Source organism: Crocuta crocuta, unplaced genomic scaffold (genome assembly GCF_008692635.1).
Source record: "Crocuta crocuta isolate KB4526 unplaced genomic scaffold, BGI_CrCroc_1.0 scaffold25, whole genome shotgun sequence".
In the NCBI taxonomy this organism is placed as follows: domain Eukaryota; kingdom Metazoa; phylum Chordata; class Mammalia; order Carnivora; family Hyaenidae; genus Crocuta; species Crocuta crocuta.
The window spans coordinates 20426843-20452517 of record NW_027532015.1 but is presented as its reverse complement, the minus strand read 5'-3'; the positions used below and the strand labels follow the sequence as shown (position 1 = coordinate 20452517).

At 40.0% G+C, this 25675-nt stretch overlaps 1 protein-coding gene across 4 annotated transcripts in view; it reads left to right on the top strand.

Moving 5' to 3' along the window:
• The window catches only part of L3MBTL3 (L3MBTL histone methyl-lysine binding protein 3), a 120103-nt gene that overhangs the window by 15458 nt on the left and 78970 nt on the right, over positions 1-25675 (top strand). For 3 of the 4 annotated variants that reach the window (XM_077776092.1, XM_077776090.1, XM_077776091.1), the window contains 8 exons: positions 5688-5804; positions 12692-12803; positions 13179-13253; positions 14695-14854; positions 15938-16070; positions 18112-18196; positions 20249-20340; positions 22173-22277. In XM_077776092.1, the coding sequence (XP_077632218.1) occupies positions 5703-5804; positions 12692-12803; positions 13179-13253; positions 14695-14854; positions 15938-16070; positions 18112-18196; positions 20249-20340; positions 22173-22277 (864 nt within the window). In that variant the 5' untranslated portion in view covers positions 5688-5702. The remainder of the gene's footprint in view (positions 1-5687; positions 5805-12691; positions 12804-13178; positions 13254-14694; positions 14855-15937; positions 16071-18111; positions 18197-20248; positions 20341-22172; positions 22278-25675) is intronic. The other variant, XM_077776093.1, reaches the window with a different exon arrangement.

Here is a 25675-nt window from a genome sequence, read left to right as displayed (position 1 = left end):
GGTATGTTCTTGGAAATTGATCTCCAGAGAGGTGGTTTTAATTTATAATGCCACTGTCAATACATGAGGGGGCCTGGTTCCCCGTATTCTCATAACATAGAAATTTTGAATGTATTAACTAATCTCCCCATGGCCTGATGTTTCTTGAAAACGAGTGTTATATGATAGGTTGGGGCTTCCAGAGATTGAGGAAGTTCTACATTAGATACAATGTCCCAAGGGAAAGGCGAGTTGCACAGCTTTGGTTTGGAGACCAGGAATCCTGCAGGAGAGAGATACAGAAGGTAATTCTGAGTACAGTGTTGCATGTCATTTAATCTGTCCTCCGGCCCTTTTGTTGGAGGCTTAGGGCAAGAAGATTGCAAGGAAAATGAGCAAAAGCTACAGTGAACTGTTTCACAGAAGGGGGGCTTCGGAAGTAGAATACATCTGAATTGGTGCCAGTGGTAATGGCATCTGCTTTCAGCAAAGTCAACAGCTCCTAACAGTGGGCATCGGTAGAAGCACATTGGAAGTCAGAAGTCTTGATTTTAGCCATTTCCATCCATGAGACAAAAGCTAGTAGGGATCAAAAGCTGCATTGGTGTATTTGCTGGATATGTGAACTCCAAAGTGGTCCTTTTTGACATCAGCAGTGGCTGGAGGCCATGAGGATTTAGAAGAGGTTACTGGGAGGAAAGATCTTGGTGGATCTTGGCTGGTGGCACAGAGGATCCATCATGGTTCACTTTTAAGGTACTTCTTAGGAGATGTCAGCATCATTAACAAGAGATTTGGGATGAGATTTTCTGCAGACTGAGAAATGCTGTCTGACCTGCACTGTGAGTGACTCTGTGACCTACCTGCTTTTTATGGCCCCTGGAATATAGGTTATACGTGGGATTGTGGAATAGTGCCAGGGAATAATTAAAGAAAACATAAAATAAAGCATTTCTGACTTATAAAAAATGTGCTTCATTCTTAGGAACCCCACTAATTGCGGTGAAAGGGCTTTGTCTGTGCGCAAGTGCACACACTTACGGAGGCTGAAAACCAGGGAGGGAGACTTAGGCTGTTGTGAAGAGGCAGCTTCTGTGCAGATGATATTGGTTGGTGCCTGTTCTGTTTGATGAAAAGGTGGTAGAAAAAAACCTAATGTGTCCTAGCCATTCAGATTTCTGTGACAGTGCAAGTAGCCATTTGGCTTCAAAATCAGATAATGGGAAAGACCAAATGGTAAATATTCTTACGCTAAAATATTTTGTACAAAATATTCACACACCGGAGAACAATGAATGGGAATGGTTTTTTAATAAATTTTAGATACATGCTTATATGTACAGTGTATAACATTATCAGCGCTTTGTATAGCAAAAGCATATTCTAAGTATTTCCAGAAACGTGTCATGAGCATTTACTACATTTTTCGTACAGTGCTAACTTTTATGTTTCCTGCCCTGTCTAACCATCATTTTCTTTTTTAAAAAAGGTTAGGGGCCCCTCAGTGGCTCAGTTAGTTGAGCCTCTGACTCTTCATTTCAGCTCAGGTCATGATCCCAGGGTTGTGGCCCTGAACCCTGTGTTGGGCTCCACATTGAGCATAGAGCCTACTTCAGCTTCTCCCTCTCTCTCCCTCTGCCCCTCCCCTGTACACGTGTGTGTGTGCTCTCTCTAAAAACCTTAAAAAAAAAAAAGTTTAAATCCAGGTCCAAACAGATCTATGAATTATGATACTGTGATTTAGTAATATGTCTTTTAAATCTCTTAATCTAAATTTCAGATTTCCTCTCCCATCAGTTTATTTTTTTCTGTGCCTTGTGTGCGTGTATGTGTCCATGTGGCAAAAAGCCAGGTTTTATCCTCTAGAGCAGTGGCTCTCAAACTCTTTGGTCTCAAGTCTCCTTTACACTCTTAGGAATGATTGAAAACCCCAAGGAGTTGTTGTTTGTATGGGTTTTATCTGTTAATATCTACTGTATTCAGCATTAAAATAGATAATTTAAACTATGTATTTACTGTTAAAAATAACAGCAGACACATCATAGTAACATGTGTCTGCACAATTTAAATGAAATGTAATCGTAGCTTCCAAAGTTAAAAAATGAGAGAAGTGGCACTGTTCTATATTTTTGCAAATTTCTTTAATGCCTGGCTTAATAGAAGAGAGCTGGATTTTCAGATCTGCTCCTGCATTCAGCCTGTTGCAGTATGTTGTTTTGGTTGCAGTATATGAAGAAAATCTGCTTCACACAGATGTGAGTTTGGGAAAGGGGAGGAGTATTTTTAAGTTTTTTCATTTAATGGCGGACATTCTCCTATGATACTACACCAAAAGCTGACAAGTGGTAGCATCTTAAAAGTTGCAGTGGGCAGTCTGAAACCTTAACAGTGAACCTTTTGTACTGTGTTATATTAAAATCCATTGGTCCATTATGCGCTTTGATTGGATCCTTTACTCGCACATAATTTTGTGACATCAGGAGTTGGTTATTTGGAAAATACTGCTTCATAGGGTTATGCAAATCTCCCAGATGTTGACATATGTCAAATATAAAATATTTTAAAAATCCTGTTCATGAATATCACCACCCATCTCCTTAGAAAAGTATTCAGCTACTGGGAAGCTCTCAGGCTCATGGTGGTAGATTTATGTTTTCCAGAATCATGATTTTCCCTTGAAGGCTCAAATGTATCTTCAGCAACAGATGCTGTCAATGTTTTCCTTGATGTCGACAGGCTCACTTCATTTATTCTTGACAAAATATTTGCCAAATAGCCAAACCCGAAGAAAGGTAGTTTGTTAAATAAAAATGGTGTGCCACGAAAACAGCAGCTTGTTTAGCGTGCATCTCAAAAGAGTTCACAGGTGCCCTTCCCTGGTACTTTGATGCGCCAAGTGTCTTATGGGTGCTTCCTGTTTAATCACACAGAATGTTAAAAAGACATGTATTCAAATATCCAGACTTAATGAAAGTTACTGTTTTGCTTCATCAAGGATGCTCTTTAGCGAAACTGGCATTTATTTACCATCTGTACCTGGCGGTAAAGGCTGCAGTGATTACTACCCACTTGGGTGACGCTACTCCGGCAGTTTTACCCAGTGTTGCTCTTGTACCGTCCGCAGATGTCCACATAGCGCAGAAGGCAAATAATGTGTTAGTATTTTTATGAAAATGATTTTGGCTTCTTGGACCTTTTGAAAGGGTCTTAGGCCTTCCCAGGGTCTGTGGACCACACTTTGAGAAATGTTGCTGAAGAGTTTCTGACAGTCTGAATTTTACTTCTTATATTTAACACGTTTGTTTATTTTTGAGAGAGAGACAGAGCACAAGTGGGAGAGGGACAGAGAGAGAAGAGACACAGAATCCCAAGCAGGCTCCAGGCTCTGAGGTGTCAGTACAGAGCCTGACGCAGGGCTCGAACTCATGAACCATGAGATTATGACCTGAACCAGAGTCGGATACTTAAAGCGACTGAGCCACCCAGGCGCCCCAATTCTTACATTTTTCTGGTGTGATTTTTACATGTTCCTTTGTCTCTGATATTTCCTGCAAATGGACTTGATCAGATTAGGTTTGATTTTGTTTTTTCATGGCAAGACTACTTTATAGACGGTGTTGGGTTTATGTTCTTAGTACTCATTGATGGCCATTGATGGCTATCAAGGATTGAAAGTGGTAATGTTTCATTCAGTTCTGTTGTTCCTCCTTTATTAGCAGGAATTCTTTCTAAATTGCAATTTCTCACCATTGATTTGCATTTGTGTTACCCTGAGTTACAGTTTGCCTGGATCTCATGCAATATAGGCAGGATAAATCCTTGTTTCTTTTTCCAGATAAATCAGTTGGTTCCCTTGTAGTCTCAGAGGTGGTCAGTAGGTGTTCTTGGCTTGTTTGTTTTCAATATCCGTATGAACTCATGGATTGAAACTTATTTCATGTGTTTCAATTCAATTCATTTCAATTCAGTTCCTTTCTTTTGTTTTTGTTTTTGTTTTGACAAGATATTCCAGACTCATCTTGCACATCTCCTGCCACTGAGTAGAAATCAGCCCCTTCTCTGGGAAGACCTTAGAGAAGTGGTACTTAGAGACCACAGCCTGAGCACTTGGCTGCTCATCTCTGTTGATTGGTGGTTGTTTCTAGATTTTGTCAGTGGGCAAAGCTAGAAAATATGCAATGTTTTAAAAGATTAAAATGCATCAAATTTAGGGACGCCTGGGTGGCTCAGTCGGCTAGTGTCGTACTTTGGCTCAGGTCCTGATCTCATAGTTTGTGACTTTGAGCCCCACATCAGGCCTCGCTTACAGCACAGAGCCCGCTTCAGAGCCTTAGTCTCCATCTCTGTCTGCTACTTCATCCCTTGCATGCAAAAATCTTTAAGAACATCTTTTTTAAATGTTTATTCATTTTTTAGAGGCAGAGAGAGACAGAGTGTGAGTGTCGGGTAGGATGGGGGCAGAGAGAGGGAGACACAGAATCCGAAGCAGACTCTAGGCTCTGAGCTATTAGCACAGAGCTGGATGCGGGGCTTGAACCCCTGAGCTGCGAGATCATGGTCTGAGCCAAAGTCAGATGCTTAAACAACTGAACCACCCAGATGCCCCTAAATAAAAAAAATGTTTAAAAATGCATTAAATTTAGAACTTAACCCATTTTTCATTGCTTACTTTTATCCCATAACCACATAGACCGCAGTCTCAGAATAGCAGTGTCAATACAACTACTAACAATGTGATTGTGGAAAACTGTTGGCAGTTAAAAAAAAAAGAAAATTAAAAGGATTATCACAGTTGAGCTAGTTGACTTGGTTTTCTTAAAATAGCCTTATTATTAGTGTTTGCGGCATATTTTAAGATTGTTTTCCTATTTTCCAGAGCATCACATTGGCGGATATCTCAACTGAATTCAATGAACCAATTTACTGAAAGAATTAAACACATCATGTATTTGTTGAATTGATACAACAAACTTAACTGACAAATTTAGCATAGATGACAGTCCTAATGGATTGGAATTTTCTTGTTTATTTTTTTATTATCTAAATGGTTTCATTTGTTTATTAACATTTAATGTTTTGTCCTTTATCCATACTCACTCTGTCTTCATGATCTTTAAACAACAACAACAACAACAAAACCCTACTTAGTGGGCGAGAAATTCTGTTCATATGTATCATGATTTTTTGTTTTAAGTGAACATGCTGTGAAATGGTGAATTCCTTTTTTAAGGAAAAAAATGACACTTCTTAACTTAAAATTTTAGGTATATTCTCTCTCTCATCTTTAGTTTACCAGGGATTAGGGGCACCTGGGTGGCTCAGTCAGTTAAGTGTCTGACTCTTGATTTTGGCTCAGGTCATGTTCCCACAATTGGTGTGATAGATCCCCGTGACTGGCTGTGTGCACTTGACTTTTCGGAGCCCACTTAGGATTCTCTCTCTCCTTGTCTCTGCCTCTCCCCTGCTCATGTGTGCATGTACATTCTTTCTTTCTCAAAGTAAATATTTATAAGTATGTATCATATTACCAGGGATTGTACTGGAAAGAATATTAGTGATATTTTCAATGCACTTATTTCTAGATATATGGATATCGATATTGTGATAAAGAAAATTATATAATTAAGGGCAGCCAAAGCAGTGACCACTAAAATAAAAACTGATTTGTACATACAATATTTAATGGTATGCCTTTTTCCCCCTTCCAGGTTCAAAAATAAATCATGACTGAATCTGCCTCTAGCACAAGTGGTCAAGAATTTGATGTATTCAGTGTTATGGACTGGAAAGATGGAGTAGGCACATTACCAGGAAGTGACTTGAAGGTAGGCGGTGTTTATTACATACAATTATCTGTGTGTGTATCTGTGTGTATTTATTAAAATGTGTTTGAATGCATATGTAAAATAAGAATTAAAAGCATTAAGCATAATGCTCTAGTTCTTATATGATGCTTAGACCTCTACAGTAAATTTTCAGGACAGTTTGGAATGCTGACAAATTGGCTGAAGTCTTTGTCACTTGGAGTAGTGGACAGGAATGTTTTGTCAGTATTTGCTTATTTTGCAGAAGTCGAATTATAGCTTCCAGGGGATCCCCCTTGGTTTGACTTTATCATGATGGACAATAAATATGGAAGTGGATAGGCTTAGAAGACCTAGCTTCATCTATTTTGTAATAATGAACTTTAGAACTTTAAATGAATAACCACATTCCCTGTGCCCTAGTTTTCTCATTTGAAAACTGGATAATGTTAAAATATTCAACAGACAGGACTATTCTCCTCCCTTAAATTATTTATACTATAAATATGGATTTTTATATAGTCATTTGTTCAAAAGCTGGTCCTTCCTGTAAACCAGACTGCTTTTATATAGACAACTGTCTTCAGAGAATGATACTTGAGTGTGCCTCTCTACTATGTGCTCATCCTGCCCCTTTCCCCAAGCCCCCTAAACCCACCCCAGGCCCACATCTGCTGTCCTCTGAACAGTTATGCAAGCACTCATGGAGGAAGCCAGTCAACTCCACCTCTCATTTCTAATTTGCTTTTGCTCTAATCCTATCTCTGGGACCTTGAACCTGTCTGTGGCCTTTTAGACTTTGTGTGTGTACTTGGTCACTCAGGTGTTTGAACTTCTAATCACCCTAACTGACTGTCAAGTTGGCTTTCCTCTCTGGTGCTTGAATAGAAATTCCTGCCCTCTAATAATTGGCTTCCTGGAATCCAGTACCTTTTAGTGGCTACTTGACAAGTATCTCAACCAAGCCCACCCTAGTTCATCTTCTTCAGTGGTGAGATTTGGACAGTCTGTCACTGGAAAAATAGTTTTAGTTGGGTTAGGTTGAATTAAATGCAATGTGCCAACATATCTATCTGTCTGAGTTTAGCTTAACAAAAATATCTCAGCAAGGTTCAGTGAATTCTGAAAAGGAGATACGGTTTTTAGTTTTAGTTCTGTATGTCCTTGAACAAGTCAGTGAGTCTCTTTGGGCCAGTTTGCTCGTTGGTAAAATAAGGAATTAAATGAATACTAAGAACTTTATCTGCTCTAACATTCTCCAAATGTTCATCTGGATTAGATACGATGGGAATTGAGTGCTGAAATTTTTCAGAAAGAAAAACTGTTCCAGATGCTCATAATGTCAGCCTCATAGTCGTTACATGAGCTTTGTCAAGTTATTTAAATTCCTTAAGTTTCAGAATCTTTATGTATAAAATGAGGAAATAGAATCTATGTCACAAGGTGGTTATAAGGGTTGAAAAATATAACATATGGAAAACACTTAACAAATTGTATCTTTTCTGGCTTTGTGATATATTGTGATATATTATGTAAATTGCCTTTTAAAAATTGCTTTATTTTCATACTTGGCTTGTACAGTTTTGTCCCGTCTCAGTTGCTTTTTTTAGGGGGGGTGTCAGGTGGATGATGACATTTATAACTTTTGTTCAGTTAGATTTTGAACTTTCAATCCCTAAGAAATTTAAATTGCCTGAAGGTTTTCTAAGCAATGGATCTTAGGAATTAGCCTATTACTTTTATTAAGGTAATCAGGTAATTAAGCCACTTAGTGGGTGTTATAATCTGGTTTATTTTATTTGACTTTTAGGCTCATCTAATTACCTGGGTAGTTTCCATGTATCCAATCGACTTCATGTACTGTAGACAGTTTGAAACCCCACTTCTAAAAAAAAATTAAAAAAGTATTTTCTACTTTATAACTATTTTTATCTGAAGAGATTCTGAAGAGATTCAGATAGTCAGTTGAAATTAATTATATTAATTTAGAATTTCTGAATCACTTGCTCTTAATATTAATAGCTGAGTCGCTTAAGTGATCTGATTGAGAAATTGATTTTTCACAAAGTTAAGATATTAAAAAGAACTTTGAATAAAGCGTGAGATTTACTCTTTCACATCATGCTTTGCTTACTTTTATCGATACTCCTTTTTTTTGTAATGGGCATAGGCCTGTGGATTTCCTTAAAAAAATTTTTTTTGATATTTATTTATTTTTGAGACAAAGAGACAGAGTACGAGCAGGAGAAGGGCAGAGAGAGGGAGAAAGGGAGACACAGAATCTGAAGCAGGATCGATTCTGAACGGTCAGCACAGAGCCGATGTGGGGCATGAACCCACAAAGACCCATGAGATCATGACTTGAGGCGAAGTCGGATGCTTCTCCAGCTGAGCCACCTAGCTGCCCCTATGGATTTCCTAATAAGCAAGGTGCTATCCTAAGACAAGAAGCTCAAGTTCAGCCAATACAACCAGCTAATACATAGAAGTCAGTTTCTTATCATTGGGAACAGGTTTTTATATGCTTTAGTCTATTGCCATTTTTGAAAGGCTTCTCTGTAAAAGCCTCATGATTGCTGGCCAGTCAAATGATATCACTCTTCTGCTTACAATCTTTTAGCAGTTTCCTGTCTTTCATGGCACAGTCAAGCCCCTTAAGTTTACCCCAAAAGGTATTGGTGGTCTGGCCCCTGCTTTCCTCTGGCTGGATCTCGTTTCACTCCTCAGTGCCATCTTGTTTCCTTTCCAGCCCAACTGTGTCTAGTTGAAGGGTTCAAACCTTCTTGTTTATACTGTTTCCCTTGCCCCTTTTCTGGGAGGCTAACCAACCTTTATATAAAACAGAGCGCAAAAACTTTTTTCATTTGGGTGCAGTAGGGAAAAGAATAGAGAGCTTACTCTCTGATGAGCACTTTATCTGCCTTCTTTTATTTAATCCTTTCATTTAACCTTTTGAGGTAGTTCGTATCATTGTTTTCAGTTTACAGATGGGAAAACAGAGGCCCAGAGTGGTTAAATCATTTGCTCAAGATATTGGCAGAACTTGGTCTAAAGCCAGGCTTTTCTGATATTGAAATCAGTTCTCTTATCACTCCTATACTATAGTCTAAAGAGAGAAAATGTTTTCTTATCAGAAGAGATACAAACAAAATGTTATAGCAATTTAGAGGAGGTATTATTTTAACTGGAGGGATCAGGAAGGGTTTGGGGAAGCAGTTGTCATATGAGCTTCAGGTGCCTGAAAATTGGTCGGCATCTGTATGAAGACTTTCGTGGGGCAGGGACGCAGGCAAGAAAGAGAAGGACATTGAAAAGAAGGACTAGCCTAAGAAAGTATTGGGTTAGGGGAGAACAACCAATGTCCAGGGCCCCCCTTGAAATTATTAGAGTCATTACCAAGATGTTTTTGTTTAAGCAAGCTTTGGAAACCTCCCCACTGCCTAATTATTCTATAAAATGGCAAATTAGTATTTGTCGATTAATATCTCAGGGCCAGCCTTAAGAACAGGCAGGCAATAAGCGGTAGTGGGAAATGCGTGCCGGGGCTCCCTGTCCCTAAGCAGTCTCTCTCTCTGAACTTCTGATGATGTCTGAAATTTATCCACAGAGAATTATTCCTCTGGGTCATAAGGATTTAGCCATTTGGAATCCCTCAGTAAAATGCAGATACGCTCCTGAGAGCGATAGCATCTTATCTAGTAAGAATAGTTGCCACTTAACTGAGAGCAAGACCCCGCAGCAGCAAAGCAGATACCACTGTGCTCGTAGTGTAGTTTTGCTTGTTGTGATTAATGTTCAGAAAAGTTTAGTTACCATCTCCCTTTGCCCTTAAAACAGATTGGTAAGTAGAATTCACATTTCGGCATGGAAAGTAATAAGACAAAAATAGTAACCTCAGCAGTGTCTTTTAAGAATCTATTATTAAAGACAGGCAAAAGTCAGCAAAGGATCCTTTGCTTCTACAAGCAAAAATAAAGAGAATTGAATCAATTAAAGGTAGTTCAAGCCAAGCGAAACAAACCTTTGCAATCCCTTCTGTCTTTTGGGCATAATTGTTTTCTGATTGACCTAGATGTATCCACTAGTAGAACAAATTACAGTGTCAGCTGACCTGTTGGATGTGCTTATTTAATACATTTCTTTTGTAAGGTTTATAATTTTGATGTTCTTGATTTGGAATGGAGTCACTCAGTAGATTTTTTATGCTGCTTTTTAGGTTAAAAGAACTCATAACTTCGGGGCGCCTGGGTGGCTCAATCAGTTAAGCATCTGACTTTGGCTCAGGTCATGATCTCGCGGTTTGTGGATTCGAGCCCTGTGTCGAGCTCTGTGCTGACAGCTCAGAGCCTGGAGCCTCCTTCAGATTCTGTGTCTCCCTCTCTCTCTGCCTCTCCCCTGCTTGTGCTCTCTCTGTCTCTCAAAAATAAACAAACATTAAAATTTTTAAAAGAACTCATAACTTTGCAAAAAGAAATAAAAGTGATTATTTTAAGTTTCCATGGCTTCTAAACCATTCATAAAAGCATTACCCATTTGAGTGTTTTATTGGGGGAAAAAATGTTAGGGAATGTGTCAGTCTTTCTGGAATTTCATCTGTGGAACTCCAGTAATGTTAACAGCACCTAACAACCTATGTCGTCCAGCGTTTTCTGCAGTAGTAATATGGTGAAAGACAGCAAATCCAAGTTGAGAAGCCAGGAAAAAAAACTGATTCCTATGTCTTTTTGCATTAACACTTTTCGGTTAATTTTTGAGAGAAAGTAACTTTGGTTAGAGTAATGTTCTTTACTTTTTCAAGGTTATAGGATGCCTTTGAGAATATGATGAAACTGAAGAACCCTATTCCCAGAAAAATTTGTATGTGCCCATGACATAATTTTGTATGAATTTCATGGGATTCATCAGTCCCCTAAAGTCCAACTGTGGATCTCTGACTTACAGGAGTTAATTGTGCCCCTGAGTATCATCACCTCTTTAATTTGTGCTTTGGTTATACTGTCAGTTACCTGCAATAAATATTAGAAGGAAAAGATAACGAGGATGAATTTTTGTATTGTGGGAATATTACCTTTTAACTTTGAAAGTGTTTGAGCTTAAAGCTGCTATGTGTCCTTAACTCTGAATTTTTGTTTAAGGATTCCACTTAGTGGTGGTCTTTTTCTCAGTGTTGGAAATGCGGAGTGGCTTATAGTGTAGCAGTAATTTGGAAACTTACAAACCACAGGAGATTCTCAGTGTAATGCAAATAATGCTATTTTTCACATTTTGTATTTTTCAAAGGAGTATAAATTAATATTGACATATCGTAAAAGTTTAATTACTTACCTGGACTGAATTATAAAGTTGATGCCTAATGCTTTTTTAAACTTTGATTCTGAATTGATTTTCTGTGCTCTTCTTTAATATCATTAATTAGTAATCATTATGGCTTGTTTTTTCTATTCTTGCCCAGTAGATGGTACTGTCAGCTTTATCTTGAAATACTCTGTTTTCAGAGTGGATCATTTTAAACTTTATTTTTTACCCCAAAAGTAAAGTTATTTTTAGCTCTTTTCCTCCCAGTTAACTTTTTGCCACTTCCTCTCCTGACATTTTTAGGTGAACACACTCTGTATATATACACATGTTACCTGGGAACTTGTATCTGAAATATGTAATAGAAGAAACCATTTTCACATTCCTTAACTATTTCAACTTCTTCAGTCTAAAAAGCTGTTAATTCTTGTAGACAGTGTGCATACAATTACTTAAGGTGCTGTTTTTACCTGGTGGAAAGAGTAATTAGTAATTTTTATTTCAACTTTTTCTGACTTGTAGTCTGAATCTAGTTTGGTTAAATGAATCATTCTCTTGGCATATTGACTAAATAGATGTTTTAGATTGCAAAATAGAAAGTCTTAAGTCTAACTGCTACATATTTGCATACTCATATATTTCTGTGAAAGCTCTAAAAACTTTAAGAAAAAGTCTTATAATCCTTTTGAGTTGTGAGCTTTCCAGTTCTTCCTCAGCTGTCAAAATTAGTAGATCCCTAATAGCATTTTCCATTTTATGGAAAAACAGAGTAATGTGGAAAACTTGGAACTTCATAACTAGGAGAGTACACCTAGTTGTTTCAAAGAGGATAGAGGGGTCCCTGCACATAGATAGGGTAAGCTTTCAACACACACACACACACACACTACAACCAGGCTGTTAAGTGAAACATACTTGGTTTGAAGCTTGCCATGAGGGGAGAGGAAATTTTCAACATTTGGGATCAAAATGTCCATGAAATCAAAATGCCTGCATTTTTTAGTGATAGAATTGACCTGTAGCTACCAGTTGTTCGGAGGATTTAGAGGTGAATGGGGTGGAGGATTCCAAAGCACAGGGAAAGAAGGAAGTGGGGTGCTGGGGGTCACAGGGCTCATGCTTCAGCCTTCCTCGCCTGTATCTGAGAATATAAGAATATGCATGTGCAGGTCATTATTTCTGGAACAGAGATTTCCTTCTCTTGGACTAGGTGAACTTGGGTGAGACAAGTCATTCCTGGGAGAACAGTAATTCTCCTTGATTACTAAGGAACTAGTAATATGAAGTAAGAAAAAAAGTCCTAGCAGAAATTGGTGTTCAGAATTATAGGCCACATTAAGTGAGCTGGCATTTCTATGGCACGGTGCAGGGCTGGTCATATGGTACCTTAACAAGTAGCTTGCTGCTTTGTTCTATTCTTCCTTCCCCGAAATCCCAAAATGACTAAAATGCAAAGGGCTTCCTGCTTGTAGAGGGCTTATCTAGGTACAGTTGCTCAAATGAACTTTTAAAGTAGAATTAATTTGCTTTAGCACTTTATGTGTCCACCATGAGATGATTACTGTTCTGAGCACTTTTGTAAATTTTGCCTCTTTCTACTGTGTTGTTGCTAGTTTCGGGTAAATGAGTTCGGAGCCCTGGAAGTTATCACAGATGAGAGCGAGATGGAAAATGTTAAAAAAGCAACAGCTACCACAACTTGGATGGTACCAACTGCTCAAGAAGGTAAGAATGGGTCATCTGCATTGCCATTTTCTTTCTTTTGAGAGTTTAAAAATAATAATTACCTAGGTTTTACAATAGGCTGGAACTTTGAAAATCCTGGGTGATTTTCATGGTCACAGGTTCTTAGGTAATTTTCTATATCAAAACTCATACGGAACCAACTTTTATGTTTTAAAATAACTATAAACTGTCTTCTTTTCCTAATGCCAGATCTGTAATAGCACCAGGTTAATTGGAAATTATTACCAAGTAAATCCAGTGTTGCAATAGCCTGTCCAGGTGATTTAGCCAAAAGCCTGCCACTTTTTTTCTCATCTACTCCGATGGTTGTAACTAACACCTATATGCTGATGACTCCCAAATCTATATCTCCAGCCCCGACCTCTCCCCCGAGCTCCAGGCCCGTATTTCCACCTGCCTACTGGACATCTCCACCTGGATGTCCCACAGGTACCTCAAACTCCACATGTCTGAAATGCGATTCATTTTCTATTTCTTTCTCCCCCTCCCCCAAACCTGTTCTTTCTTCTGTAACCCATATTTCAGTTGATGGTAGCACCATCCACCCCAGTGGACAAGCAAGAAATCTAGGAGTCATCCTCAATTTGTTCTCCCCCCAGCCCCATGGCCTGTTACTCCATCCTCTTGGTTTTTATTTCCTAAATTTGTCTCAGATCTGGCTTTTTCTACTAATGATTACCACCACTGCCGTAGCGTAGGCCCTTACCAGCTCTCACCTTAACTATTGCGGACTCCTAGAGAATCACTCTGCTTCTAATTTTACCTAATTTATCACGCACCTTCAAGTCAGAGGAACTTGTGTAGATTGCTTATCTGACACTTCACTGACTTCCTATTGTCTCTTTAACTGAGCATACAAAGATCTGGGTGGCACGCATCCACCTGCTTGCTTTGTCTCCTTGCTGTCCGTTCTTTTCTCTCTACACCATGTTCTGGCAATGCCAGTGGCACTGGATTCCATGTAATTCTCTCAACGCGTCATGTGGTTTCACGCTCCCTTGCCTTTGCTCATGCTGTTTCTTCCAGCTCAGATGCCATTCCTCTCTTTGTCCAGTTGGTTAATTCCTCTTGGCCTTCAAAACCCAGTTGAGGCTTTATATCAGAAAATCCTTCCCTGACCTCACCCCAGGCCGAGTGAATGACTTCTTCCTCTGTACTACTCCTGGAACTTGTTCGTGCTTTAATTATTGCATGTATCACATTTGATTATAAATATTGGTTTTCCTTGTCTGTCTTCTCTTCTAGACTGTGAGCTCTCTTGGGCAAGGGCTATACTATCATTATCAGTGTCTAGTGTAAATTGGTGCCTAATGTTTGCTGAATGCATGATTAGCCTAACAATTCAGGGGAAAGCAAGTGTGAGTTCCTAAATGATTTGGGATAATTACGATTTAGGCAATCTGCTATGTTAAAAGTAAAATAGATGTTGTTTTAACAATTTAGTAGAACAAATCCACTCGTCAAAAGATTGTAAACATGAAATAACATATAACCCTTTTTAAGTTTTGCCAGATACATCTGTAAAATAGGATTCTATGGATTATTAACAGTTTCATCTTCAAATATAGTAACTAATGAAATTTTCTTTATATTACTTTGAACTCTGTAGAAGAAGCCTTAGACAAACTTTTATCTTTTCTTCAGAGTATTTTTTGTTGTGTAAATGATTTGAGTGGTTCTTACCAAGCCCACCTTTTTCTCCCTCCCAAGCACTGCAGATTGGTCATTCATTCATTCAGCAAATATTATTCTTTTATTGTGTTGCTAACACAATTATTAGAAGAAAAAGTGTAAATGTCTTTTGGAATGTTTTTTTTGTCGTGGTTCTAATTGTTTTTTTCTGTCTTTTTTTCTCCTTTTCATCTTCTAGTCTTTTCAGAGAAGACTGGGATGCCTTTCAGGTTGAAGGATCCAGTGAAAGTAGAAGGGCTTCAGTTCTGTGAGAACTGCTGTCAGTATGGCAATGTAGATGAGTGTCTTTCTGGAGGAAACTATTGCAGCCAGAATTGTGCCCGGCATATCAAAGACAAGTAGGTTTTTGCCCTGTTCCATCTATGAAATGGGTTTTAGAGTCCAGGGTGCTAAGGAACGCAGAGGCTCCCTGACATCTGTCCCACATTCATGCCCTTTTTCCCCCCAGATGTTTTCCTTTTAGCGAAGTGAGGACCCTGATCCCGTTACTGGACCTACTGACTTCAGTCATGTCTGATCTGAGTTATACTGCTTAAGTCCCACCTATAAGTACAACCTCTGCCTCTTTCCTTAGCCTTTTGATGCCATTGAGTGTCCCCTATCAGAAAGTAAATTTCTCTGGGCTACATACATTTTGATGGTGCTGATGTTTGTGGAAACACAGTTGTGCTTCTAGTTTGGGGGGTTCTTAGGTAACTCAGCTAAAACTCCACAAGTTGGAAACCAGCTGAGTGAGTGGCCATAAAGAGTGGCGTAATGAGTCACAGTGCTGTGGACCTTGGTAGACTGAGGATTAGGAAACAGGGATGTCCGCTGTGGCTGACAGTGCTGTGTGACTTGGCCATTTAGGGACTGTCTGACAAAGTTCAGCTTACCACCCAGGTGTATGTCTTCATATAATTGTATAACACAAATGAGTGACTTGACACTTAAATTTTAGTGGAATTTCCCAGGTATTTTAACCAGGATATGCCTGGGAACTGTCTTGTTTTTTTTGGCCAACTTTAATCTTACAAAGTTACACTTGGCCTTTTTTAGTTGTTCATAATCGCTAGATCTTTGTGTTAAAATTGCCCTGAAGACTAAAATATCTCTTAAGTAATTGATTCTTTTATTAGTATAGATGGCAGATGTGAAAGACAAATCATTTTAAACTCGTTAGAACCTGTTTCACATACAGCGCTGATCCCCTTTTGAAATTAATATATAAGCTCGTTTCCATTTTCCACCTTGAAGAGTTACATGTGCTAATGGTTTCAGGAGTTCCTCAGCCATGATATCCTAATGCCTACACTCTTCTCCTGGTGGTTAAATGTTTTTCTTTGGAGGGTGATTTTTTTTTTAAGTTGCACAATAGTCACCATGTAGATGTTTGACAGGTTTGTTTTCCTGTCACTGTTTTGGGTTTATCAATACAACAGAGATCAGAAGGAAGAAAGGGACACAGGAGAGGACAATGAGGAAGAAGATCCTAAGTGTAGTCGGAAGAAGAAACCAAAATTATCCCTGAAAGCCGACTCCAAGGAGGATGGAGAAGATCGAGATGATGAAATGGTTAGTATCTCCAGTGCAACTGCCAAAGAACTCAGGGTGCTTTTTTTTTTAAACGTTTATTTATTTCTGAGGGAGAGAGAGAGAGAGTACAAGCTGAGGAGGGGCAGAGAAAAGGAGAAAGAGAGAATCTGAAGCAGGCTCTGAGCTCTCGGCACAGAGCCCAATACGGGGTTCAAACTCACAAACCATGAGATCCTGACCTGAGCTGAAGTTGGACACTTAACCCACTGAGCCACCCAGATGCCCACTACAGGGGTGCTTCTTAAGAGAGTAATACCATGGTCAAAGGCACTGGCTCTGTAGCCAGTCACCTGACTTCCAGGGCTGGTTCCATGACTCTCTGTGTTACCGTCAACAAGTTACCTGTCTACCCTCTTCTGTGTGTCCCTGTCTGCATTTCAAAAATGAGAATAATAAATAGCACTCCTCCTCTTTTAAGGTGAGGAAGTACAATGTGCTGAAATTTATTACTGGAGAGAGGCAACAACAAAACCTTCAATTTTGCACATGACTCTTAAATTCCTCTTGATGGCAAAAAATGTCAATCCCGTTTTGGTAAATTGCAGACAGATCTCATAAAACTATGTGAGTAGGTAGAAAATGGCATATAAATGTCAGGTATATTTAGGGGAAACTAATTCCGAATGTGCTAATTAAAACATAAATATCGCTAAAGTAAATATTAATAATCTCATATGAAAGGGGAACTTTGAGGTCTTGGAGCATTTCCCTTCCGATCAGTATTGAGCAACAAGTTATTTGCTGGTCTGTCTTCTAGGAGCTGGGAACACAGGGATGAACAGAGGAGAGGGTCTTTCTGCTCAGGGACATCACGTTTTTAAGGGGACATAATGAACAGGAGACACGTCAGCCTGTGCAATAAGTGCTGTGCTGAGAAGCACAGGAGGGTACAAAGATTGACCCACTGCTTTCAGTTGGGTTCTCAGGGAGGCCTCCCAGAGAAGGTGTGTGATCTGGATAATAAGGAGGAGTCAGGCTTGTAAAACTAGGAGCGAGGAGCCCCCTGGGCAGTGGAGTGGCTACGGCAGGGTCCCTAAGGTAAAAACATGTGTAGTATGTTTTGTTTGAGGAAATAAAGGGAATATAGTTGACCCTTACAGGTGAAGGGAGGGTGGAGTAAGGGGACACTGAAGAGGTCCAGGCTATGTAATGTTTTATGATAAACCAGAGTAATGGGGTTCATTCTGTTCTGTGTGGGATGGGACTGGAAAGTTGAAGGCAAGGGAATCTGTTGATAGGATCTACGTTTTAAAGGGATGGTTCTAGCTTTGATGTGTGATAGTGAGGGCTGTTAGTTTATGGCAGCAGACTAGCCGAAAGGGTGGCGTAGGACAGAAGTCCTACCTCATTTTGGGGTAGATGTTAGAGGCAGGGTCATCAGGGAAGAGAGGAATCAGGGAGAACTCAAGTTTTGGCTTGAACAAGTGACTGGATAATGATGCCGTTTATTGAGGATGGGAAGGCAGAACTGGAGTACAGAATTTAGAGTCCTTTGGCATCAGGAGTTTGAGATGCTCATTAGGCACCCCAAGCGGAGACCCCAGGTGGGCAGTCGGATTCATGAGTGTGGAGTCAGGAACGAGGTCAGGGGATACGAACTGGGGATATTTGGCAGAGAGACGATCTTTAAAACCCAGGGAGAGGGATTCGATAGGGAAGAAAAATGGACTGGGTTCAAGGAGACCTCAGCAAAGGGACTGAGAAAGACGGGCCAGTGGGGCGTGAGGAAAATCAGAACAAAGCGGACAAGGAGCTATGAGAAGAAAGTGCTCCAAGAAGGCAGGAACGGTATCTGCAGTTCCAGGGTCTACTTCTTGGAAGCGTTCTTATTTTGTAATGACCTCAGGCCAAAAGCAACACAGTTCTCAAATGACCTATATTCTGACTTTCTTTAAAACTTAGGAAGTGAAATTGAAGAAAAGTACAAAAAAAATAATGCTTTCTGACAGCTCTCTTAAGTTTTCGTTGGTGCCAGTTTCAGGAGCTTTTTTAAAATCATCGTTTTCCTTTCTTGCTGTAGGAGAACAAACAAGACGGAAGAATCCTGAGGGGTTCACAGAGAGCCCGAAGGAAAAGACGAGGGGATTCGACTGTGATAAAGCAGGGTAGGTTGATGAAAGAAATGGTTTACTTGTGACCTAGTGAAATGGAAAATACTTCACAAAAGTAGACGTTTTAGTCTAAATTATAATGTACACAGGAGCCATTAAGGTATTGTTTTGGGTTTTTCTCTGATTAAATTTTGTCCTTAAAAATCAGGGTTTTGAAGAAGTAGATGAAGAAAAAATTGGAAACGAGTAACTTTTGAATAATGTCAGTGCAAACATGAAAACATCTTTTATGTTTTTCTCTCAAGTACATTTTTTTCTACTTCTGCACGTTTACTGTTCACTAAAACCTTTGTTCTTATTTCCTAAGATTTTAAGGTTTTTTTTCTTTTTAAAGTTTATTTATTTTGAGAGAGAGCACAAGCAGGGGAGGGCAGAGAAAGGGGGGTAGGAGAGAATCCCAAGCAGGCTCCACACCAGCAGCGTGGAGCCCGATGTAGCGAACCATGAGATCATGACCTGAGCCGAAACCATGAGTTAGACGCTTAACGGACTGAGTCAACCAGGTGCCCCTAAGATTTTAAGTTTTAATATTTGATCTCAAACTGCAACCTTCTGATGTGGGACCTTTTTTGTTTCTTTCATTGTTTCTCGGGCAGCACTTTATTTTCCTGACGCGTCCAGTCCTCAGACCCTTTCCTTTTATACTTGACTGGATGAGCTTAACCTCCGTGTGCATCATGGCCTTTAGGTCATTTCCATAGAGGCCTCAGTGTCCTCCACTAGGTTTTTGTCTCCCCTTGTTGACCCATCGCATCTGCCTGCATTGCCTTCCTCGCTTGTTCATCCCTCAGTTTCTCAAATAAAACTTGTACTACTCCTACCTGCCTCAGGCACACAGCCTGGCTTTTACATCCTCGGGGGCGTGACCTTCTGTCTTACATCACTGAGATTAAAGGAGGGTAAATTTCTCCCTCGGCTCTCGGCCTCACAGATGTTTTAACCTTCTTCTCTTTTACCTTCAGGGCCCTGGCTCTTCTGGGACCTTGTTCCTTTAGTCATTTATTTTTCCCCCTTAGGTATTCAGATTTTTTTTTCTCTTCATGAGCTCCCTCTTACTTAGCCTGTTCAAATCTCATCCCCTAAATTCCTTTCTCCCAATTTTGCTACCCGTCAAGCTATTATAATCTTCCTTTAATTTCTATTATTTGTTAAGTTAATCCAAAATAAAATTGATATTGATTGGTTACATATCTTTATCACTTCTGTATTCTTTTGCTGCTCAAAATCAAGCCCTTGCTAAATTGACATACCCCCACTCCCCGCACCCAAAATTAGCAGCCATTCCCTAAGTACTCAGTGCACTGGCCTCTTCCCAGTCCTCAGCTTCTTGATATCAGGAAACATTTTTTTCCCAAATGTTCATTTATTTTTGAGAGAGCACTTGCAAGCGGGGGAGGGACAGAGAGAGAGAGAGAGAGTCAGACGATCCAAGCGGGCTCTGTGCTGACAGCAGCGAGCCTGATGTGGGACTTAAACTCAAAAACTGCAAGATCACGACCTGAGCTGAAGTAGGATACTTAACCAACTGAGTTACGGGTGCCCCAGGAAACGTGGTTTTTTTAAGTTTATTATTTTGAAAGAGAGAGAGCGTGAGAGTGCACACTCAACTGGGGGAGGGGCAGAGAGAGGGAGAGAGAGAGAATCCCAAGAAGGTTTTGTGCTGTCAGCACAGAGCCTGATGCAGGGCTCAAACTCACAAACCATGAGATCATGACCTGAGCGGAAGTCAGACACTTAACCGACTGAGCCACCTAGTCTCCCCTTAGGAAACATGTTTTGATGATCCTGTTTCATGATACTGCTCTATTTCAGTTTCCTACTGTGTCTCCTTCATTTATTCTAAGTTCTTCTGCAGCTTCCGTCATAACTGGTTGTACACCACAGTTTACTTTTTAGTTCTTGCTTCTTTAGGAGGGCCGAGAAGAGGCTGGGAAATACCAGGTGTGGTAGTAGTAGTAGTCACGGACGGACGTGAAACTTCACAGGATATCCCTTTGACTTCTCAGATTTGGGAATGCTATCATTTTAGTCTCACTTGCTTTTCAGGCTTGCCTCCTAAAGGGAAGAAAGCCTGGTGCTGGGCGTCCTACCTGGAAGAGGAAAAAGCTGTGGCGGTGCCAGCAAAGCTGTTCAAGGAGGTACGGGCTCTTCTAGAAAGCATTGTCTACAAGTGCGAAGGCTCTGGAATTCTGATCTGGAATTAGCATTGACATTTCCATCATTTGTTTAGAAAATGTGACTTGGGGTAATTTCTCAAATATGTTGTTTTCCATGAGTGTATTTATATGAAGGGGTAACCCCAGGGGCGGCTGACATTAATATATGCACACAGCCCTCCAGCACCACAAGCATAGGCCCACATGTAGACACACACGCTCTTTTCTCTCGGCATTAACTGGGCTTTCACTCGTGAATTTTAAGAGATATACTTCTACTCTTGCTGCAAAGCTAGTAGATTAAGAAAAACTGGCATGAAATTTCATGTCAACATTATGGCTTTGGGGAAAACAAAAACAAGTTACTGAGGTTTATATACTATCAGAACAAAAATCTAAAAGCAAGTTACTGTATTATATTAACTGTAGTGAAAACATTTTACCATAAAGTGATTTAAAATCAGAAATATGGACACCCAGTGTAGTTAAGATAGAGCCTGCCACCCCTGGGCTAAACCTGGGGTCAGCAGGCTTATTCTGTGAAAGAGCCACATGGTGTGTATTTTAGGATTTGTGAGGCATCGGGTCTCAGTGCAATGACTCAGTTCTGGCGTTGTAATGAAAGCAGCCGTAGACGATGTATAAATGAAGGGCTACCGCTATAGTCTTGTAATACTTAGAAAAACAGGTTGTGGGTTAGATTTGACCCAGAGAGGATAGTTTGCTGAACCCTGATTTAAATTATTTAATTATATTTAATCACGGTACATAATTAATCTGCTGTTGATAACTTGGTATATATGCATTAACATAGGGAGTTTTTTAAAAAAGTGAACGAATAGTCGATATACAGTGATTATATCTACATAAAGAATATTTAAACATAACTACATATGAACTTGTTCTATATATTTTCTGTAACTTTGACTCTTTGTAGAATAGACTTTTTTACATTAAAAAGAAAAGTTTAAATGCAGCTAATAACCGGAATCATTAATGCAGTCAGTAATTCACGGTATAAAAGTACCAGAAGAATGTGAAGTTTGTCCCTCAGAGCCCTGCCCGCCAGGTCCCAGATTTGCGTCTCCTGAGGTGATTACCATTCCCGGCTCTTATATTCCCTTCTTACAAAATTATATGTCCAGATAAGCAGTAGATCTGCACAGATCTCATTCTCCCTGTCCTCAACCAAATGGGAGCATACGTCACACATACTGTTTTAGACTTTGCTTGTTTTTAACTTAGTTTGGAAATCTCAGTTCATTATGCCTTTCTTCATTCTTTCATAGTTGTGCATCATATGACCTCTTATGTCTGTTCTATAATAAGTGCAGCCCTAAACTGGTCGACACGTGTGTGTTAGTATAGGACACATGTATCACACACCTGGTCCATTTTAGTGAATAACCTTGTACACCTGTCATTTTACACACATGTGGATATCCCTGTGGCATAATTTCCTAGAATTAGAATTACCGAGACAAGCAGAATGTCCTGTTTTATAGATATTGTGAAATTGCTACAGGTTGTACCAGTTTAATCCCGACGAGTGACGTACATACGTACCTGTCCCCCTCGAGCTTTGCCACCACTGTGTTATCAAACTTTGTGATCTTTACTAATCAGATTAGGGAAAATATATTTGAGTGTAACCTTACTTTGTACCACTCTTATGAGTGAGTTTGAAAATTCCTTTCTTATGGATTTTTAAGAGTCATTTATGTATTAGGTTAGTCTTTAAGAATGTTAAATATCTTCATTTTAATTATGCCTTCAGGATAAAGCACTAAAACTGCTGTCATTTTGCATTTTAGTACCAATCCTTTCCTTACAACAAAAATGGATTTAAAGTCGGCATGAAATTAGAAGGTGTGGACCCCGAGCATCAGTCTGTGTACTGTGTCCTCACTGTGGCTGAGGTAAGTTTGCTTCGTCCTTATTTTTGCCATAAAATGGTACTTATGGGATTTTAACAGTGGGAAAAAGTGCCATTTCTTGCGTGCTTATTTTACAGCAGGCATGGTGCTTATTGCTTTGCATTTACCTCATTGAATCTTTATAAGATTCATTTATAAGCTATGCAGGTCCTGTTTTTTCATCCTTGTTTTATTGATAAAGGAACTGAGGTTCAGAGAGGTTAAGTGATGTATACAAGGTCACACAGCTTCAAAGTGGTAGAACCAGGATTTGACCCTCTGTGCATCTGACTCTATAGCTGTGGTCATACTGTGGTTCCTTAATATAAAAAACAGACCAACAGATATTTGTATACTTTTAATTAAAAAAAAATTTTTTGGCTTTTTGTTTCAAGGTTTATTTAAATTCCAGTTAATTCACATATAGTGTACAATTGGTTTCAGGAGTAGAATTTAGTGAGTCATCACTTAACACGTAGCACCCAGGGCTCATCTCAAGTGCTCTCCTTAATACCCATCACCTATTTAGCCCATCCCTCCACTCTCCTCCCCTCGAGCGATCCTAAATTTGTTCTCTACAGTTTGCCTCTCTCTTTTTTCCCTCTATTCATCTGTCTTGTTTCTTAAATCACACGTATGACTGAAATCATATGGTATTTGTCTTTTTCTGACTGACTGACTTCACTTAGCATAATATGCTCTAGCTCATATAGTTTTTAGCATTTCGAGGTATCTCTGAAATTTTTCAGGAAAAATTGCCTGAGTCTATTTATATATAGCTTAGTCTAGTATATTACCGAGAGTACTTCTTAGAATTTATTTTTTTCTTCCTGTGTTAGCCTCCGACTTCCTTCCTCCCTTGAACCAGGGGTATATATCATTTGAAATTCCCCCTGAAAGAAGATGGTCTTGTGTATTAGTTTGAGTTATCAGAGTATTCTTTCAGTGACTTGGGGAATTTGTAAGAAGCGTGGCTCCTGTGGAACACGGTGACATCTCCTTGCTGGACGATGACAGTTACAGTAAATAACAATACATAGTTATGTACAGAGCACATGGGACAGTGCAGCTCGTGGTGCTTTCCCTAGCCTCCCCACAGGCAGTTGAGATAGCATTGTTCAGTAAGTGCAGAAGCAGATTCAGTAAGCGGGGACTGCTTTTGAGAAGTTTGGTTGTAAAAAAGGGGATCTTTTTAAGGTGTGTGTGTGTGTTTTAACTCTTGATTTCGAAAGATCTATCTTAGTTTGTCTAGTTTTTTTTTATTATAACAGNTCCAGATGTTTTCTCTGCTTTTAAAAATACGTACATTTTTCTCTTTTTTACATATAAATTGCATAATTTCTGAAGCTTACTTTTATCATAGCGTGTCATATATTTTACATACATACTGTTTTCACCATCGAGTGGTATTGCATTTTACTTATTTTCTTTTTTTAAAATTTTTTAATGTTTTATTTATTTCTGAGAGAGAGAGAGACAGTGTGAGCAGGGGACGGTCAGAGAGAGAGGGAGATATAGAATCTGAAGCAGGCTTCGGGCTCTGAGCTGTTAGCACAGAGCCCGACGCGGGGCCAAACCCACAAACCGTGAGATCATGACCTGAGCCGAAGTCAGACGCTTAACCGACTGAGCCACCCAGGCACCCCACATTTTACTTATTTTCTGTAATTCAATTAATTTCTCTCATATGGATGAACAATTGAGTGGTCTTTACTTTCTCACTGTTCTCATTATTACAAACAGTGCCTTGTGAGCATGATTAAAATTGAAATTTTAGATGCGCACAGCTCCTTGGTGTTCCCAAAGCTTATCAATTGTTACAAAAAAAAGTTTAACAGTTGTTGTATGAGAATTTGTTGCCTAAGCCTGAGAGATAGTCTCTATTTTCTTTTCTTTTGCTTTTCTTTATCTGCCTCCCCCCCCCCCCCCCTTTTTTTTTTTTTTTTGGCAATGGGAAGAGATTGGAGAGTGAATTCTAAAGCAACTAGGGAGCAGAAGATTAGAAGGTTCAGAGAGAGCAGATCACTGATAGGCGGGGATGGGGGAAGAAGAAGTCCAGACAGAGTACATGAGGAGGCCCACACCTTAGCCAGGAGCAGGAATCTCCTGTTCGGTGCTAACAGGGTGGAGGAGGAGAGGGTGGGCACGGGCACGGGCACAGGCGGGCAGGTTTGCTAGTTTGGAGACAGATGTGTGAGGGAGCTGCTTTGTCATGGAAGGTCAGTCACTGAGCATGAGGGTGAAGGCGGTGAAGGGGTAGCTGGAGGAGGGTGAAAGGCCTGTGAAGGATGGGAGTAGGAACTAGACATGGCCATCTAGGTAGTAAGAACTGGACGGGGCCATCTAGAAGGACTGCTCCACAACCGGGATAGGATAGGGAGCTTCTGCCGTTCAGGGGCATACAATTCTCATATGCACTAGTTGTAAGCAATGAATAGTAAATCCTGACCATTCCTTTTAGGGGAAGTACAGGATTAGGTTCTTTTGAGCTTCTGCTCACATTTCCATAGGCTGATCAATATGTAGCCTTGTTCATGTACATTTCTGTTTAGTGACATCTTCTTTAATATCTGTTGTTGACTTATTAACACGGAACCCACAGCCAGCAGCACCACAACTCATGCCTGATGACACTTACCCAGCATGTCTTCTCCACAAGGCACACGGTGGCCTCCTCGCACGTCGGAGCACCCGCCGGCCCTCCAGCACTGTGCTCGGCGGCCATTTTAAATAGCAAAGTCACCCACAGAAAGCACAAATGTGAAAAATGTAGCAGTGAATAGTCTGTGCAAAGGATGTTTGGCTTACAGAATGAGACATAAAACAAGAAGGCAGAGAGAACATTGCCTTCTTCTATCTCAGCCAGGAACTCGCGCGATAGGCGGCTCACAGTTTTCGCCACTCTTGTGCGTGCATCTGTTCCCAGACACTGCGGGTACAGATGTTATCAAGTAGGTAAAATCACAGCGAGGAAATCACGAATAATAAGGGTTAAGTGTTTGTTTTCTCCCCCTCCTCCACCCCCCTGCAACATTCCCTAGACCAGGTATAGGAGCAGACTAGTTGGGCACTTGGGGATAATGGAATTTTGTCAGGCAGATATTTTGGGAAGGAGGGAAGGTCTCGCGGCAACAGTTTAAAGATGTTAGCAAGAAAATGTTAGCAAGAAATTGCTAAGGAAGGAAGGCCCAAGGTGATGGGGGTGGGGGGATGCTAGGGGAAACGTAGACGAATCAGTGTGAGATGCTGGACATCTCATTGAGACTGAGGAAGAAGTGTGTAGGGAGTAGCTGGGTTAGTGAACTGAACAGGAGGCTGGGTGTTTCAGTAGTTGAGAGGCATATAGTTTCTCCTGGGACAAGATTCATGAGAGTGTTTTAAAGTGAGGAAGAAAGGCAGGG